We start from the raw sequence: 20,517 nt of genomic DNA on the forward strand, positions 1-20,517 counted from the left end.
CAAATTATCTATGGGATTGAGGTCAGGGCTTTGTCATGGCCACTCCAATACCTTGACTTTGTTGTCCTTAAGCTATTTTGCCACAACTTTGGAGGTATGCTTGGGGTCATTGTCCATTTGGAAGACCAATTTGTGACCAAGCTTTAACTTCCTGACTGATGTCTTGAGATGTTGCTTCAATATATCCACATAATTTTTCTTCATGATGCCATCAATTTTGTGAAGTGCACCAGTCCCTCCTGCAGCAAAGCCCCCCCACAGCATGATGCTGCCACCCCCACAGCATGATGCTGCCACCCCCACAGCATGATGCTGCCACCCCCGTGCTTCAAAGTTGGGATGGTGTTCTTCGGCTTGCAAACATCCCCATTTTTCCTCCAAACATAACGTTGGTCATTATGGCCAAACAGTTCTATTTGTGTTTCATCAGACCAGTGGACATTTCTCCAAAAAGTATGATCTTTGTCCCCATGTGCAGTTGTAAACCGTAGTCTGGCTTTTTTTTATGGCGGCTATGGAGCAGTGGCTTCTTCCTTGCTGAGTGGCCTTTCAGGTTATGCCGATATTGGACTTGTTTTACTGTGGATATAGATACTTTCGTACCTGTTTCCTCCAGCATCCTTTGCTCTATTGTTCTTTTCGCACCACAGTACGTTAATCTCTAGGAGACATAACGCTTCTCCTTCCTGAGCAGTCTGATGGCTACGTGGTCCCATTGCACAATCAATTTAGTGTATGTAAAATTCTGACCCACTGGAATTGTGATACAGTGAATTATAAGTGAAATAATCTGTCCATAGACAATTGTTGGAAAAATTACTTGTGTCATGCACAAAGTAGATGTCCTAACCGACTTGCCAAAACTATAGTTTGTTAACAAGACATTTGTGGAGTGGTTGAAAAACAAGTTGTAATGACTCCAACCTAAGTGTATGTAAACTTCCCACTTCAACTGTATTACTATAGCATTATATAGATTTCTATAGTAAGTACTAAGGTATTCTATAGTAAACTGTAGCATTTTGTCATGTGGAGATTTGAGTGTGTTTATGTGTGTGTATCCTGTAAGTGGTGTCATGTCAGGGTCTAAAGAATCTTCTCTCCTCTGATCTCCGTGGCAACATCTGTTTTCTATCACCGGAATTTACAGCGTCAGACACATCACATAGCCTGGCCCCGGACACAATGCATGTCTGTGAATTTGCGCTTATTAAGTGTCTGTATTTGTGTGTAAGTGTCTGTTGGCTTGGACATGGGCATACGTGTGTTTGAGTGTGTGTATGTAATGTGTGGTATGGGGTGAGCGTGTGTGAGTGTGTGTGTGTGTGTGAGTGTGTGTGTGTAAGGGGTTGGGCTGTCGGTGCCATCTGTCTCCTGCTCCTCTCACTGAGACACTAATTACAGGACTTTACACTTTGCCCTGCTACCCAAGACCACACACACGCCCACGCACACACACACGCACACCAGAGGATGCTGGTGGGAGGAGCTATAAGAGGACAGGCTTATTGTAATAACTGGAATGGAATCAGTGGAACGGAGTCAAACATGTTGTTTTCATGTTGTTTTCATGTTGTTTTCATGTTGTTTTCATGTTTTCCAGTTTTAATATCACATGCACAAGGACAGTGAAATGCCTTTCTGGCCAGCTCAACAATGCACTTATCAATATCAACCTAATACCAAAACACACAATAAGAAATAAGAAAAATAGGAGAAAGTAAGAAGCTATACTGTATATATACAGGGTCAGTTCCAGTACCATATTAACAATGTGATAGAGGTAGATATCTATAGTGGTAAGTTGACTAGGCATCAGAAAATATGATAAACAGAGTAGCAGCAGCATAGATGAGGATTGTATGTGAGCGTGTGTGTGTGCGTGTGTGTCTCGATAGTATAAATGTACGTGCATATCATTTGTGTGTGTGAGCAAATTAAGTCGATAAAAGATTGTACTGTGCAGCCGTCTTCATCAACCTGGCCAAGGTTTTTGACTCAATCACCGTATTCTTATCAGCAGACTCAACAGCTTTTGTTTCTCAAATGACTGCTTTGCCTGGTTCACCAACTACTTCTGAGATAGAGTTCAGCGTGTCAAATCCGAGGGCCTGTTGTCCGGACCTCTGGCAGTCTCTATGGGGGTACCACAGGGTTCAATTCTCGGGTCGACTCTTTTTTCTGTATATATCAAAGATGTCTCTCTTGCTGCGGGTGATTCCCTGATCCACCTCTACACAGACGACACCATTCTATATACATCTGTCCCTTCTTTGGACACTGTGTTAACAAACCTCCAAACCTCCAAACTTCAATGCCATACAACTCTCCTTCCGTGGCCTCCAACTGCTCTTAAACTCTAGTAAAACTAAATGCATGCTCTTCAACCGTTCGCTGCCCGCAACCGCCTGCCCGATGAACATCATTACTCTTGGCGGTTCTGACTTAGAATATGTGGGCAACTGCCTAGGCATTTGGCTAGACTGTAAACTCTCCTTCCAGACTCATATTAAACATTTCCAATCCAAAGTTAAATCTAGAATTGGCTTCCTATTTCGCAAAAAAGTCTCCTTCACTCATGCTGCCAAACATACCCTCGTAAAACTGATTATCCAACCGATCCTCGACTTTGGCGATGTCATTTACAAAATAGCCTCCAACACTCTACTCAACAAATTGGATGCAGTCTATTACAGTGCCATCCGTTTTGTCCCCAAAGCCCCATATACCCCCCACCACTGCAACCTGTATGCTCTAATCAGCTGGCCCCTGCTTCATATTGGTTGCCAGACCCACTGGCTCCAGGTCATCTATAAGTCTTTGCTAGGTAAAGCTCCGCCTTATCTCAGCTCACTGGTCACGGAAACAACACCCAATACCTGCTTGAGGACGTGCCCCAGCAGGTATATCTCACTGGTCATCCCCAAAGCCAACACTGTCACGACTTCTCCCGAAGTCGATGCCTCTCCTTGTTCGGGCGGTGTTCGGCGGTCGAAGTCGCCGGTCTTCTAGCCATCGCTGATCCATTTTTCATTTTCCATTTGTGTTGTCTTGTTTTCCCACACACCTGGTTTCATTTCCCTCATTATGTGTTGTGTATTTAGCACTCTGTTTCCCCCATGTTTTTGTGATTGTTTATTGTTAGGTCGGTATAGTTAGTCGCAACCGCTATTTTGTTCGCACATTGGGTTTGTTTTTCATTTATTTTGAATTTTTTAATGTATCTGTTATTTTACCAGGTAAGTTGACTGAGAACACGTTCTCATTTACAGCAACGACCTGGGGAATAGTTACAAGAGAGAGGAGGGGGATGAATGAGCCAATTGTAAACTGGGGATGATTAGGTGACCGTGATGGTTTGAGGGCCAGATTGGGAATTTAGCCAGGACACCGGGGTTAACACCCCTACTCTTACGATAAGTGCCATGTGAACTTTAATGATCTCAGAGAGTCAGGACACCCGTTTAACGTCCCATCTGAAAGACGGCACCCTACACAGGGCAGTGTCCCCAATCACTGCCCTAGGACATTGGGATATTTTTTGACCAGAGGAAAGAGTGCCCCTACTGGCCCTCCAACACCACTTCCAGCAGCATCTGGTCTCCCATCCAGGAACTGACCACCGTTACTTTGTGCTATTGCCTTTATTAAAAGTGCGTTGTTCACTTATCTCTGCTCTCCTGCGCCTGACTTCATGCACAAGCTACACCCACCGCCTGACAAACACCTACTTTGGCCGCCTTTCCTTCCAGTTCTCTGCTGCCAATGACTGGAACGAATTGCAAAAATCGCTGAAGCTGGAGACTTATATTTCCCTCACTAACTTTAAACATCAGCTGTCTGAGTAGCTAACCAATCGCTGCAGCTGTACATAGTCCATCTGTAAATAGCCCACCCAATCTACCTACCTCATCCCCAAATTGTTTTTATTTACTTTTCTGCTCTTTTGCACACCAGTGTATCTACTTGCACATCATCATCTGCACATCTATCACTCCAGTGTTAATCTGATAAATTGTAATTATTTGCTCCTATGGCCTATTTATTGCCTACCTCCTCATGCCTTTTGCACACACTGTATATAGACTTTCTTTTCTCTACTGTGTCATTGACTTGTTTATTGTTAACTCCATGTGTAACTCTGTGTTGTTGTCTGTGTCACACTGCTTTGCTTTATCTTGACCAGGTCGCAGTTGTAAATGAGAACTTGTTCTCAACTAGCCTACCAGGTTAAATGAAGGTGAAATAAAAAAATAAATAAGAAAGTGTGTATGTGTGTGAAGTCCCGTGACTGTGCATAATGTAAAAATAAAAATAAAATACACGAGTAAACTCAGATAGTCCGTGTAGCCATTTTGTTAGCTATTTAACAGTCATGGCTTGGAGATAGAAGCTGTTCAGGAGCCCGTTGGTGTCAGACTTGATGCATCAGTACGGAAGCAGAGAGAACTTTCCTGGGCTTTCCTTTCACGTCGCCTGATGTACTGACTGATGTACTGACTGATGTACTGAGTGATGTACTGACTGATGTACTGACTGATGTACTGAGTGATATACTGACTGATGTACTGACTGATGTACTGACTGATGTACTGACTGATGTACTGAGTGATGTACTGAGCTGTTTAATGTGTTTGGTACCATTCTATTGATTCCATTCCAGCCCTTACAATGAGCCCATCCTCCAATAGCTCCTCCCACCAGCCTCCTCTGACCAACACACACACAGGATTTTACACATGGCTACATGGGCTCTGCTCCTGCTAACGACAGCAGTACAGATCTGATACTATTACATTGTAAATTCTCTGTGTAATCATTTGGTGTTTGGAGCCCACTGGGACTTGTGAGGGAATCAGAGCTGGGAGATTAATGATCTTGTGACAAAACTGATAAGAAAAAATTGATGAAGATGAAGGAGGGAATAAAATAGAAATAGAGATGAAGGAGACGGTGAGATGGAAAGACAGGGAGAACAAGAGAGAGAAAGAGAAGGGAATCCTATCAAACACTGTCACCATGCACTCCCCTTCATTTGCATCAATTCCAGGTCATCCACTTCCTCTTCTTATCTGCTATTTATTTATTTATTTTATTTAACCTTTATTTAACTAGGCAAGTCAGTTAAGAACAAATTATTTAAAAAATTACAGCCTACCCTGGTCAAACCCTAACGATGCTGGGCCAATTGTGCACCGGCCTATGGGACTCCCTCTCTCTGTCTCTGTCTCTCTGTCTCTGTCTCTGTCTCTGTCTCTGTCTCTGTCTCTGTCTCTCTGTCTCTCTCTCTCTCTCTCTTTCTCTCTCTCTCTTTCTCTGCGTGTCTTCATTTAGAACTGAGACTATTACTCTCGTTGAGCATTCTATACATTAAACATGTAATCTTCCTCTCTTCCTCTCTTTCCCCGGCCCCTCTCTTCCTGTCACTCACCGCCCTCTCTGCTGTCTCCTAGGTAACTACGGGGAGAGTGGGATGGAGGCGTTCAAGGATATGGCTGCCAAGGAGGGCATCTGCATCGCCCACTCTGGTAAGCTCCTACTGGTGATGTCATTAACCAGGAAGTACATCTAGTGTGCGTGCCACATGGAACCACCTCAGGGCAGATTACATCCTATTTAGTGCACTAGTTTTATCTCCAGCCATGTGCAAAAATAGTGCACTATGTGGTGAATAAGATATTAGGTAAGTTTCCCTTGGGGAAATTACATGAAGTGAAACAGGGACAATTGAATGACTTCTAAAGCTCCTTGATCACTTACCTCATCTCCTGATGTGTCCTATGATAGGTAAGATCTGGAGCAACGCAGGGGAGAAGAGTTTTGATAGGCTGCTGGAGCGTCTCAGAACCCACCTGCCCAAGGCCAGGGTGGTAGCCTGTTTCTGTGAGGGCATGACAGTCAGGAACATCCTCATGGCCATGAGACGACAGGGCCTGGTGGGGGAGTTCCTACTGGTCGGCAGGTCAGTGGACACTGGAACTGCAGAGATACACACAAACACATACTGATACGCACACACCACACTGTACACATTGGGTGTAAGATAATACATATGTGGCGAGGGGGGTGGAGAGAGAGAGGTGAACTATTGTAGGAAGGTATGGCTAGGTCCTCTGAGTATATTTGCAAATAGGATCTAAAGAATTACCAGCTCTCTACCCCCACCCACCCCACTCTCTCTCTCTGCTACTCTCTCTCTCGGCTACTCTCTCTCTCTCTCTCTCTCTCTCTCTCTCTCTCTCTCTCTCTCTCTCTCTCTCTCTCTCTCTCTCTCTCCTCTCCCTTTTCACTCTATCTCTCCCTCCTCTATCCCTCTCTCCTCTCTCTCTCTCTCTCTCTCTCTCTCTCTCTCTCTCTCTCTCTCTCTCTCTCTCTCTCTCTCTCTCCCCTCACTCTCTCTCTCTCTCTCTCTCTCTCTCTCTCTCTCTCTCTCTCTCTCTCCTCTCTCTCTCTCTCTCTCTCTCTCTCTCTCTCTCTCTCTCTCTCTCTCTCTCTCTCTCTCTCTCTCTCTCTCTCTCTCTCTCTCTCTCTCTCTCTCCTCTCCTCTCCCTCTCTCTCTCCTCACTGTATGCATCTTCTCTCTACCACATTCTCTGTCTTCCTCTCTGCCCCTAGCAGCACTGCTTTGTTCTACTTCTGTCTTGTGCCCCCCACCCCATCCCACAATGCACTGCACTAGGGGACAACTGCTTCCTCTGCATGTGTGTGTGTATGTATGTATGTATGTATGTATGTATGTATGTATGTATGTATGTATGTATGTATGTATGTATGTATGTATGTATGTGTGTGGGTGAGGCAGACAGGCAGAGTAGGTGTGTGTGTATGTGTGTGCATGCCAAGTTCACTCTGGCCTCTTGTTGCCATGCCAACCTTTTAATTAACATAGTCCTAATCATTTCAGCACCATTAAGAATAGAGATAGGATAACATGACATGTGAGTCTATCTAATGTTAAAGTCATTACATTTAATTTCTATTCCATTCTATTTATCCCTTCAGTAACCTTACCTGAATAGCAGAGTGATCATCATCATCATCATCATCATCGATACCATGCTCTTCATTCACTTAGTAACTGGGAGGCAGGTATGTAACACATCAGGAGGAAAGTCATTCAATCACTTGTAATCCTTATGTGGCTCAGTTGGTAGAGCATGGCGCTTGTAACGCCAGGGTAGTGGGTTCGATTCCCGGGACCACCCATACGTAGAATGTATGCACACAAGTAAGCACACATAAGTCGCTTTGGATAAAAGCATCAGCTAAATGGCATATATTATTATTATATTATTGTATAAGTGTCTTTACCAATCCATTTGTCACTAAGTGCTGAACAGCAACCCGACCCCCTAGATGGGATCACAGCCTCACACTCTGAAGGACCTCAACCTCCCAGCATTATTACTACCTGCAACCTGCACCTGTTTCCTGCCAGGGATCTATAGTGACTCACGTTATCCCATCACTCTGGCCCCACCCACCTGTCACTCATCTCATGGTTCCAATCACCATGGCAACAGCCAGGCAGGCTGCTAATGCTATCACACTAACAGGATGTAACTAAAGAGTGAGTGGGTGCTGTAAGTGTGTTTATGTCCCTCCATTGTGGAAAGGAAGAGGAAAAGAGTGAGGCAGAGATTGGGGAAAGAGAGACAGAGAGAGAGAGACAGAGAGGGTAGGAGAGACAGAGAGGGTAGGACACAGACAGAGAGGGTAGGAGAAAGAGAGGGTAGGAGAAGACAGGGTAGGAGACACAGAGAGGGTAGGAGACAGATAGCGAGGGGAGGAGAGAGATAGCGAGGGTAGGAGACAGACAGCGAGGGTAGGAGACAGACAGCGAGGGTACTAGACAGACGGTGAGGGTAGGAGACAGACAGAGAGGGTAGGAGACAGAGAGGGTAGGAGACAGACAGCAAGGATAGGAGACAGAGAGGGTAGGACACAGACAGAGAGGGTAGGAGAAAGAGAGGGTAGGAGAAGACAGGGTAGGAGACACAGAGAGGGTAGGAGACAGATAGCGAGGGGAGGAGAGAGATAGCGAGGGTAGGAGACAGACAGCGAGGGTAGGAGACAGACAGCGAGGGTACTAGACAGACGGCGAGGGTAGGAGACAGACAGAGAGGGTAGGAGACAGAGAGGGTAGGAGACAGACAGCAAGGATAGGAGACAGAGAGGGTAGGACACAGACAAAGAGGGTAGGAGAAAGAGAGGGTAGGAGAAGACAGGGTAGGAGACACAGAGATGGTAGGAGACAGATAGCGAGGGGAGGAGAGAGACAGCGAGGGTAGGAGACAGACAGTGAGGGTAGGAGACAGACAGCGAGGGTAGGAGATAGACAAAGAGGGTAGGAGACAGACAAAGAGGGTAGGAGACAGAGAGGGTAGGAGACAGACAGCAAGGATAGGAGACAGAGAGGGTAGGAGACAGATAGCGAGGGTAGGAGACAGATAGCGAGGGTAGGAGACAGATAGCGAGGGTAGGAGACAGATAGCGAGGGTAGGAGACAGAGAGAGAGGGTAGGAGACAGAGAGGGTAGGAGACAGACAGCAAGGATAGGAGACAGACAGCGAGGGTAGGAGACAGAGAGGGTAGGAGACAGATAGCGAGGGTAGGAGACAGATAGCGAGGGTAGGAGACAGATAGCGAGGGTAGGAGACAGATAGCGAGGGTAGGAGACAGATAGCGAGGGTAGGAGACAGAGAGGGTAGGAGACAGACAGCAAGGATAGGAGACAGACAGCGAGGGTAGGAGACAGCGAGGGTAGGAGACAGATAGCGAGGGTAGGAGACAGAGAGGGTAGGAGACAGACAGCAAGGATAGGAGACAGACAGCGAGGGTAGGAGACAGAGAGGGTAGGAGACAGATAGCGAGGGTAGGAGACAGATAGCGAGGGTAGGAGACAGAGAGGGTGGGAGACAGATAGTGAGGGTCGGAGACAGAGAGGGTAGGAGACAGGGAATCAATCTACTTAATGTGAAGATGTACAAACTATTTCTCTCTCCTTCACACACCATCCCAGTCACATAAGTCTCAATTGGTGAGAAAGACCAGTCACTCCTCAGTCACCATCCAACCTGTCAAACTCACCAGAGTTGATTATAATTACGCTTGTTAATTGAATATCAGCGTTCGTTAGCCTCGCTCTGTGAAAATGGGGGATATTCCCAAATGAAAGATTGTTCCAGTTTGGCACATTTCTGTGCGATGCTCCAAACAGAGGTGGTGCTTTGGATTCCCCCATGAAACTTCACACATTCCGTTTAACTCTGTATAATTGCATTACGTCTACACACACACACACACACACACACACACACACACACACACACACACACACACACACACACACACACACACACACACACACACACACACACACACACACACACACACACACACACATACACACGCACAGACGCTTGCGAACACCTGGGTGTGTGTTTGCAGTCTGTTAGTATTGATTCTCTCTCTTCCACTGTCCCTCGTGGCGCCAGCCAGTTACAAACCCAGTAATGAATAGTACTGTTGAGATTAAGGTCCAAAACACCACATACACATACACGTGCACGTGCACACACACACACACATTTCAGAGTAGCCTATACTGTAGTGTTGGTATTTCCTGAAAGAGAGAGAGAGCGAGACAGAGAGAGAGAAAGAGTGTGTGTGTGTGTGTAGGATCGGGTAGGTTACTTTCTAAATGTAATCCATTCCAGTTACTAGTTACCTGTCCAAAAACGTAACTGTTGGATTACCCAAACTCAGTAACGTGATCTGATTACTTTCAGTTACTTTTGGAAAACTTACCCCTGAAGAAGCATTAGAAGAAGACACAAAGAATCATCAAATACATTTGGTGTGTCATCATAGTGGTCTCTGACATCATAGTAGTCTCTGACATCATAGTGGTCTCTGTCATCATAGTAGTCTCTGACATCATAGTGGTCTCTGACATCATAGTGGTCTCTGACATCATAGTAGGCTCTGACATCCTAGTAGTCTCTGACATCATAGTGGTCTCTGTCATCATAGTGGTCTCTGTCATCATAGTGGTCTCTGTCATCATAGTGGCCTCTGACATCACAGTGGTCTCTGTCATCATAGTGGCCTCTGACATCACAGTGGTCTCTGTCATCACAGTGGTCTCTGTCATCATTAGTGGTCTCTGACATCACAGTGGTCTCTGTCATCATAGTGGTCTCTGACATCATAGTGGTCTCTGTCATCATAGTGGTCTCTGTCATCATAGTGGTCTCTGACATCATAGTGGTCTCTGTCATCATAGTGGTCTCTGTCATCATAGTGGTCTCTGTCATCATAGTAGTCTCTGACGTCATATTGGTCTCTGTCATCATAGTGGTCTCTGTCATCATAGTGGTCTCTGTCATCACAGTGGTCTCTGACATCAGAGGGTCTCTGACATCATAGTGGTCTCTGTCATCATAGTGGTCTCTGACATCACAGTGGTCTCTGTCATCATAGTGGCCTCTGTCATCACAGTGGTCTCTGTCATCATAGTGGTCTCTGACATCACAGTGGTCTCTGTCATCACAGTGGTCTCTGTCATCATAGTGGTCTCTGACATCACAGTGGTCTCTGTCATCATAGTGGTCTCTGTCATCACAGTGGTCTCTGTCATCATAATACATCATTAATGCTGAATTGATGTAATTGGGAAAACAGATAAATGTATTGTTTGGCAAACATCCCTTCTGGTTTTAAAAGTAATCAAAGAAGTAATCATCTCGTTATTTTGTAAGTACAGTGCCTTCGGAAAGTATTCAGACACCTTGACTTTTTCCACATTTTGTTACGTTACAGCCTTATTCTAAAATGGATGAAAAAAAACTATATTCCTCATCTAGCTACACACAATACCCCATAATGACAAAGCAAAAACAGGTTTTTAGATTTTTTTGCTAATAAAAAAAAAGTAAAAAACTGAAATATCAGATTTACGTAAGTATTCAGATCCTTTAGTATTCAGACTCAGTTTACTCAGTTGAAGCACCTTTGGCATCGATTACAGCCTTGACTCTTCTTGGGTATGATGCTACAAACTTGGCACACCTATATTTGGGGAGTTTCTCCCATTCTTCTCTGCATATCCTCTCAAGCTCTGTCAGGTTGGATGGGGAGCGTCGCTGCACAGCTATTTTAAAGCTCTCTCCAGAGATGTTCAATCGGGTTCATGTCCGTGCTCGGCTGTCATGTGGCTACTCGACCATAAAGGCCTGATTGGTAGAGTGTTGCAGAAATGGTTGTCCTTCTGGAAGCTTCTCCCATCAACACAGAGGAACTCTAGAGCTCTGTCAGAGCGACCATCGGGTTCTTGGTCACCTCTCTGACCAAGGCCCTTCTCCCCCGGTTGCTCAGTTTGGCCGAGCGGCCAGCTCTAGGAAGAGTCTTTGTGGTTACAAACTTCTTCCATTTAAGAATGATGGAGGCCACTGTGTTGTTGGGGACCTTCAATGCTGCAGAAATGTTTTGGTACCTTTCCCCAGATCTGTCCCAAGACACAATCTTGCCTCTGAGCTCTATGGACAATTCCTTCCACCTGGTTTTTGGTCTGACATGCACTGTCAACTGTGGGACCTTATATAGACAGGTGTTTGCCTTTCAAAATCATATCCAATCAATTGAATTTACCACAATTGACCACAAATCAAGTTGTAGAAACATCTCAAGGATGATCAATAGAAACAGGATGCACTTGAGCTCAATTTAGAGTCTCAGGGTCTGAATACTTATGTAAATAAGTTCTGTTTTTTAATTTTTAATACATTTGCAAAACTGTCTGAAACCTGTTTTTGCTTTGTAATTATGGGGTATTATGTGTATATTTCTGAGGATTTTTATTTATTTAATCCATTTTAGAATAAGGCTGTTACGTAACAAAATGTTGAAAAAGTCTAGGGGTCTGAATACTTTCCGAAGGTACTGTATCTGTAATCTGATTACAATATTTTATCTGGTAACGTAACCGATTACAGTAAAGAAAAATTTAATCAGATTACATGTAACTGATGCCATGTAGTCACTTCCTCCCCAACCCTGGGAATATGAGTTGTGTTTCTCAATGCTTTCTGCCTTGCTCTGTTCTGTTGTTATGGGTTTTCCTAAATGCTTCGTCATGCCACTAAATGGTCTCAGTGTGTATGTGTACTCCATCAGTGTGTATGTGTACTCCATCAGTGTGTATGTGTACTCCATCAGTGTGCATGTGTACTCCATCAGTGTGCATGTGTACTCCATCAGTGTGTATGTGTACTCCATCAGTGTGTGTGTACTCCATCATGTATGTGTACTCCATCAGTGTGTATGTGTCAGTGTGTACTACTCCCATGTGTACTCCATCAGTGTGTATGTGTACTCCATCAGTGTGCATGTGTACTCCATCAGTGTGTATGTGTACTCCATCAGTGTGTATGTGTACTCCATCAGTGTGTATGTGTACTCCATCAGTGTGTATGTGTACTCCATCAGTGTGTATGTGTACTCCATCAGTGTGCATGTGTACTCCATCAGTGTGCATGTGTACTCCATCAGTGTGCATGTGTACTCCATCAGTGTGCATGTGTACTCCATCAGTGTGTATGTGTACTCCATCAGTGTGTATGTGTACTCCATCAGTGTGTATGTGTACTCCATCAGTGTGTATGTGTACTCCATCAGTGTGTATGTGTACTCCATCAGTGTGTATGTGTACTCCATCAGTGTGCATGTGTACTCCATCAGTGTGCATGTGTACTCCATCAGTGTGTATGTGTACTCCATCAGTGTGTATGTGTACTCCATCACTCCATCAGTGTGCATGTGTACTCATCACTCCATCAGTGTGTATGTGTACTCCATCAGTGTGTATGTGTACTCCATCAGTGTGTATGTGTACTCCATCAGTGTGCATGTGTACTCCATCAGTGTATGTACTCCATCAGTGTGTATGTGTACTCCATCAGTGTGTATGTGTACTCCATCAGTGTGTATGTGTACTCCATCAGTGTGCATGTGTACTCCATCAGTGTGTATGTGTACTCCATCAGTGTGTATGTGTACTCCATCAGTGTGTATGTGTACTCCATCAGTGTGTATGTGTACTCCATCAGTGTGTATGTGTACTCCATCAGTGTGTATGTGTACTCCATCAGTGTGTATGTGTACTCCATCAGTGTGTATGTGTACTGCATCAGTGTGTCGTGTGTGTGTACAGTATGTGTGTGTTTGTGTTTGTGTTTCTACTCCCTGAGGAATTACGGCTCATTGGGCTGCAGTGGATTCTGTGATTCATTATAAATAAACTGGGGTTGTAAAGCTACCACTAGTTTACCAAAGTTAATTCAATCGTCAGCAGTTTGAGTAATTAACAGAAAATCTATGGCAATCTATCGTAACTTTTGTATTTTATACTTGAATAAGTTTCTAGTAGATAGACCATATGGTTCAAGAGAAAATAGCCTAATTCATGAAAAAAGCATGGTATCAACAATGGCATTATTTTATAATATTTGCGCTTTTATCCAAAGCGTCTCACAGTCATGCATTTTGTGTATAGGCGGTCCCGGGAATTGAACCCACTATCCTGCCGTTGCAAAAGCGCCATGCTCTACCAACGGCTAGAACTCTGCAGCTACTTTTCCAACTATTTACTTTATGTACAACTGCCAGCAGTTTGACATCAAAACATTGACAACAAATATGTACTGACCTAATAAAATAAATACATGTGTGTAAAAGAAAAAATATATATACAGTACCAGTCTAAAGTTTGTACACACCTACCCTAACACCTAATTTTTTATATTTTCTACATTGTAGAATAACACAGATGGAATCAAAATATAGTTTAGATTTTAGATTCGTCAAAGTAGCCACCCTTTGCCTTGATGACAGCTTTGCGCACTCTTGATACAACTCATCCCAAACCATCTTAAATTGGTTGAGGTCGGGTGATTGTGGAGGCCAGGTCATCTGATGCAGCACTCCATCATTCGCCTTATTGGTCAAATAGCCCTTACACTGCCTGGAGGTGTGTTGGGTCATTGTCCTATTGAAAAACAAATGATAGACCCACTAATCACAAAGCAGATAGGATGGCGTGTTGCTGCAGAATGCTGTGGTAGCCAAGCTGGTTAAATGTGCCTTGAATTCTAAATAAATCACAGACAGCAAACCACCCTCACACCAGCAAAGCACACCCACACCATCACACCTCCTCCCCCATGCTTCATGGTGGGAACCACACTTGCGGAGATCATCCGTTCACCTACTCTGTGTCTCACAAAGACCAACAATCTCAAATTTGGACTCATCAGACCAAGGACAGATTTCCACTGGTCGAATGTCCATTGCTTGTGTTTTTTGGCCCAAGCAAGTCTCTTCTTCTTATTGGTGTCCTCTAGTAGTGGTTTCTTTGTAGCAATTCGACCATAAAGGCCTGATTCATGCAGTCTCCTCTGATCAGTTGATGTTGAGATGTGTGTTACTTGAACTCTGTGAAGCATTTATTTAGGCTGCAATTTTTGAGGCTGGTAACTCTAATCAAATTATCCTCTGCAGCAGAAGTAACTCTGGGTCTTCCTTTCCTGTGGTGGGCCTCATGAGAGCCAGTTTCATCATTAACGCTTGATGGTTTTTGCGACTGCACTTGAAGAAACTTTAAGAGTTATTGACATATTCCATATTGACTGACCTTCATGTCTTAAAGTAATGATGGACTGTCATTTCGCTTTGGATATTTAAGCTGTTCTTGCCATTATATGGACTTGGTCTTTTACCAAATAGGGCTATCTTCTGAATACCACCCCTACCTTGTCACATCAAAACTGATTGGCTCAAATGCCTTAAGAAGGAAAGAAATTCCACAAATGAGCTTTTAACAAGGCACACTTGTTAAGTGAAATGCATTCCAGGTGACTACCTCATGCAGCTGGTTGAGAGAATGCCAAAAGTGTGCAAAGCTGTCGTCAAGGTAAAGGGTGGCTACTTTGAAGAATCTCAAATATAAAATATATTTTGATTTGTTTAACACTTATTTGGTTACTCCATGACTCCATATGTGTTATTTCATAGTTTTGATGTTGTCACTAGTTGATGGTTTATATTAAGGATGTTTTACAGCTTCATCATTCTATTTTCAATTTTTTAAAGTTTTTATTTAACCAGGCAAGTAATTTCAGAACATATTCTTATTTACAATGACGGCCTAGGAACAGTGGGTTAAATGCCTTGTTCAGGGGCAAAACAACAGATTTGTACCTTGTGGATTCAATCTAGCAACCTTTCGGTTACTGGCCTAATGCTCTAACCACTAGGCTACCTGCCTCTAACCACTAGGCTACCTGCCTCTAACCACTAGGCTACCTGCCTCTAATCCACTAGGCTCCCTGTCTCTAACCACTAGGCTACCTGCCTCTAACCACTAGGCTCCCTGCCTCTAACCACTAGGCTCCCTGTCTCTAACCACTAGGCTACCTGCTTCTAACCACTAGGCTACCTGCCTCTAACCACTAGGCTACCTGCCTCTAACCACTAGGCTACCTGCCTCTAACCACTAGGCTACCTGCCTCTAACCACTAGGCTCCCTGCCTCTAACCACTAGGCTCCCTGCTTCTAACCACTAGGCTACCTGCCTCTAACCACTAGGCTACCTGCCTCTAACCACTAGGCTACCTGCCTCTAACCACTAGGCTCCCTGTCTCTAACCACTAGGCTCCCTGCCTCTAACCACTAGGCTCCCTGTCTCTAACCACTAGGCTACCTGCCTCTAACCACTAGGCTACCTGTCTCTAACCACTAGGCCACCTGCCTCTAACCACTAGGCTACCTGCCTCTAACCACTAGGGTCTCTAACCCTAGGCTACCTCTCTAACCACTAGGCTACCTGCCTCTAACCACTAGGCTCCCTGTCTCTAACCACTAGGCTCCCTGCCTCTAACCACTAGGCTCCCTGTCTCTAACCACTAGGCTACCTGCCTCTAACCACTAGGCTACCTGTCTCTAACCACTAGGCCACCTGCCTCTAACCACTAGGCTACCTGCCTCTAACCACTAGGCTACCTACCTCTAACCACTAGGCTACCTGCCTCTAACCACTAGGCTACTCTGCCACCCCAAATGATCATGCGATAAGGCCAGAGACTCTTAGACACTTAATCTGAAGTACAAAAAGGTCCACTAGACATCGTGTGACAGGTTACATAAAATCCTTGACAGATACCACAAGTCTGGTAGTTTACTGGTAAACTTTAAAAGTTTCCAGTAATATAACCTCCCTTTGCAACCCTAAAATAAACACTCGGAAGAACACACACACACACACACACACACACACACACACACACACACACACACACACACACACACACACACACACACACACACACACACACACACACACACACACACACACACACACACACACACACACACACACACACTAGTGATGCGCGGGTTGACTCCTAACTTGTAGTCCCTGCTGTTATACAGTATCTTATGGGAGGGCAGTGTAAAGCTCGTCCTCTTCTTCTGACGAGGAGTAAGAGATATCGGACCAATTTGCAGCGTGGTAAGAGTCCATTTTAATATGTACAACTGAACACTACAAAATACAAAATAAGAAAGTGAAAGAACGAAACAGTCCCGTGTGACACAAACACTGACACGCAAAATAATCACCCACAACTCAGGCGTGAAAACAGGCTAAGTATGGTTCTCAATCAGGGACAACCAGGCTACCTTAGTATGGTTCTCAATCAGGGACAACCAGGCTACCTTAGTATGGTTCTCAATCAGGGACAACCAGGCTACCTTAGTATGGTTCTCAATCAGGGACAACCAGGCTACCTTAGTATGGTTCTCAATCAGGGACAACCAGGCTACCTTAGTATGGTTCTCAATCAGGGACAACCAGGCTACCTTAGTATGGTTCTCAATCAGGGACAACCAGGCTACCTTAGTATGGTTCTCAATCAGGGACAACCAGGCTACCTTAGTCATGGTTCTCAATGGTTCAGGGACAACCAGGCTACCTTAGTATGGTTCTCAATCAGGGACAACCAGGCTACCTTAGTATGGTTCTCAATCAGGGACAACCAGGCTACCTTAGTATGGTTCTCAATCAGGGACAACCAGGCTACCTTAGTATGGTTCTCAATCAGGGACAACCAGGCTACCTTAGTATGGTTCTCAATCAGGGACAACCAGGCTACCTTAGTATGGTTCTCAATCAGGGACAACCAGGCTACCTTAGTATGGTTCTCAATCAGGGACAACCAGGCTACCTTAGTATGGTTCTCAATCAGGGACAACCAGGCTACTTAGTATGGTTCTCAATCAGGGACAACCAGGCTACCTTAGTATGGTTCTCAATCAGGGACAACCAGGCTACCTTAGTATGGTTCTCAATCAGGGACAACCAGGCTACCTTAGTATGGTTCTCAATCAGGGACAACCAGGCTACCTTAGTATGGTTCTCAATCAGGGACAACCAGGCTACCTTAGTATGGTTCTCAATCAGGGACAACCAGGCTACCTTAGTATGGTTCTCAATCAGGGACAACCAGGCTACCTTAGTATGGTTCTCAATCAGGGACAACCAGGCTACCTTAGTATGGTTCTCAATCAGGGACAACCAGGCTACCTTAGTATGGTTCTCAATCAGGGACAACCAGGCTACCTTAGTATGGTTCTCAATCAGGGACAACCAGGCTACCTTAGTATGGTTCTCAATCAGGGACAACCAGGCTACCTTAGTATGGTTCTCAATCAGGGACAACCAGGCTACCTTAGTATGGTTCTCAATCAGGGACAACCAGGCTACCTTAGTATGGTTCTCAATCAGGGACAACCAGGCTACCTTAGTATGGTTCTCAATCAGGGACAACCAGGCTACCTTAGTATGGGACAACCAGGCTACCTTAGTATGGTTCTCAATCAGGGACAACCAGGCTACCTTAGTATGGTTTCAATCAACCATCAGGGACAACCAGGCTACCTTAGTATGGTTCTCAATCAGGGACAACCAGGCTACCTTAGTATGGTTCTCAATCAGGGACAACCAGGCTACCTTAGTATGGTTCTCAATCAGGGACAACCAGGCTACCTTAGTATGGTTCTCAATCAGGGACAACCAGGCTACCTTAGTATGGTTCTCAATCAGGGACAACCAGGCTACCTTAGTATGGTTCTCAATCAGGGACAACCAGGCTACCTTAGTATGGTTCTCAATCAGGGACAACCAGGCTACCTTAGTATGGTTCTCAATCAGGGACAACCAGGCTACCTTAGTATGGTTCTCAATCAGGGACAACCAGGCTACCTTAGTATGGTTCTCAATCAGGGACAACCAGGCTACCTTAGTATGGTTCTCAATCAGGGACAACGTTTGACAGCTGCCTTTGATTGAGAACCATACCAGGCCAAACACAGAAATCCCAAATCATAGAAAAAGGAACATAGACTGCCCACCCCAACTCACGCCCTGATCACACTAAAAGAAAGACAAAACAAAGGAACTAAGGTCAGAATGTGACAGGCGGGTTGAATAAAGAGAAAATAATACTGTATCATTCTTGTGCAATTTATATCTATAGGCTACATTGAGGTTTTTATTTCATTATTTTAATCTATCTGGTATTAGTACTAAACCTAAACATTGGGGGTTAACTGTATGCGTGGCAAATAGCCGACGCAGCCAATTGGCAAATAAATGATTTTGGGAACGGGCAGAAAACGGGCAGAAAAAGTTAACATTGATCCACGGAGGAAAAAATAACAATGTTGGAGTTGAATTCAATAAGAGATAAGCTGTGAAATGGAGAGTTGAAAATAATGAGAAGGCAGGACCAGAAACCAGGACCAGAAAAGTAATGTTTGGGAAAGATTAGGTGAAGTGGTAGAAGAGGATGATAGCAGTGTAGTGATGTGATGATTGTGAGGCTCTGTACAAATTCAACAGTCACAACACAGGACTTCAAATAGGCCTGTTGTCAAGTCAAGGGAACTGTAGCCTACTGTTCAGATGGCTTAAATGGAAACTGAAATCTGGACACTGACTGTAGGTTGATAAACTCTCACATAGCCTTAATATTAACTCCTGCAGAATGAAGCATTTCCTGCAGGAAAAGGATACACCAACTGTAGGCTAAATCTTGACTCAGGAACAGGAGTGGAGGAATATGATTTCATTCAGCATCTTCAGAGAATGTGAATGTTTCGTTAGGGACCGTCTGTAAATATGCTTTCTTTATCAACATCATAAAAACTGTTAGTATTTCAAACACATAAAATATGGATCCAAGTCGAACTGAAATCTGATCAGAAACATGTTGGGTCGTTTTCACAGCTTTGTATTTCCTTACAACTGGTCAAACTGATGTCATTTGGACATTTTGCACAGAAAATCTTTCCCGTTTGTTGTTGTTGTTGTTGTTAGCCTATCGCATTTTCTCCCCGGTCCCTAAACATCTTTGCGCTGTGAAAGAAGCAGAGATGACAGATGTTAACTAGATTGAAGCATTCAATTCTATCGATCAATGACATTATTCTGGTGAGAAAGGGTTTATGTAGTCTTCTAGGGCAACATATAATGACACAAAAGATGCTGCATGTATCTAAATATAGACAAGTTGACTAACAAATAGCCTACTAAAATGTTGGAAATTATTAGCAGAAACATATTTACATCTGCCAAAAAGAGTCTGCACCCCCCAGTCAAAGAATCATTCCGTCTCTGACTGTAGCCTACAACACATGTTCTATATTAGCGGGTTACGTTGTAGCCGTCTCTGACTGTAGCCTACAACACATTTTCTATATTAGCGGGTTATGGTACAGCTGTCTCTGACTGTAGCCTACAACACATTTTCTATATTAGCGGGTTACGTTGTAGCCGTCTCTGACTGTAGCCTACAACACATTTTCTATATTAGCGGGTTATGGTACAGCTGTCTCTGACTGTAGCCTACAACACATTTTCTATATTAGCGGGTTATGGTACAGCTGTCTCTGACTGTAGCCTACAACACATTTTCTATATTAGCGGGTTATGGTACAGCTGTCTCTGACTATAGCCTACAACACATTTTCTATATTAGCGGGTTATGGTACAGCTGTCTCTGACTGTAGCCTACAACACATTTTCTATATTAGCGGGTTATGGTACAGCTGTCTCTGACTGTAGCCTACAACACATTTTCTATATTAGCGGGTTATGGTACAGCTGTCTCTGACTGTAGCCTACAACACATTTTCTATATTAGCGGGTTATGGTACAGCTGTCTCTGACTATAGCCTACAACACATTTTCTATATTAGCGGGTTATGGTACAGCTGTCTCTGACTGTAGCCTACAACACATTTTCTATATTAGCGGGTTATGGTACAGCTGTCTCTGACTGTAGCCTACAACATATTTTCTATATTATTGGGTTGGGGTCGGGTGCTGGCCTCAGATATTCACTTTATCACACACAGTGGGGCAAAAAAGTATTTAATCAGCCACCAATTGTGCAAGTT

General features: G+C 44.3%; 1 protein-coding gene across 4 annotated transcripts in view; it reads left to right on the plus strand.

Moving 5' to 3' along the window:
• Positions 1–20,517, plus strand: part of grm5b (glutamate receptor, metabotropic 5b) — a 122,591-nt gene that overhangs the window by 25,088 nt on the left and 76,986 nt on the right. For all 4 annotated transcript variants that reach the window (XM_052503733.1, XM_052503781.1, XM_052503752.1 and 1 more), the window contains exons 5-6: positions 5,454–5,528; positions 5,788–5,962. In XM_052503733.1, coding sequence (XP_052359693.1) covers positions 5,454–5,528; positions 5,788–5,962 — 250 coding nt within the window. The remainder of the gene's footprint in view (positions 1–5,453; positions 5,529–5,787; positions 5,963–20,517) is intronic.

This window comes from Oncorhynchus keta, chromosome 1, assembly GCF_023373465.1.
Source record: "Oncorhynchus keta strain PuntledgeMale-10-30-2019 chromosome 1, Oket_V2, whole genome shotgun sequence".
Lineage (NCBI taxonomy): Eukaryota > Metazoa > Chordata > Actinopteri > Salmoniformes > Salmonidae > Oncorhynchus > Oncorhynchus keta.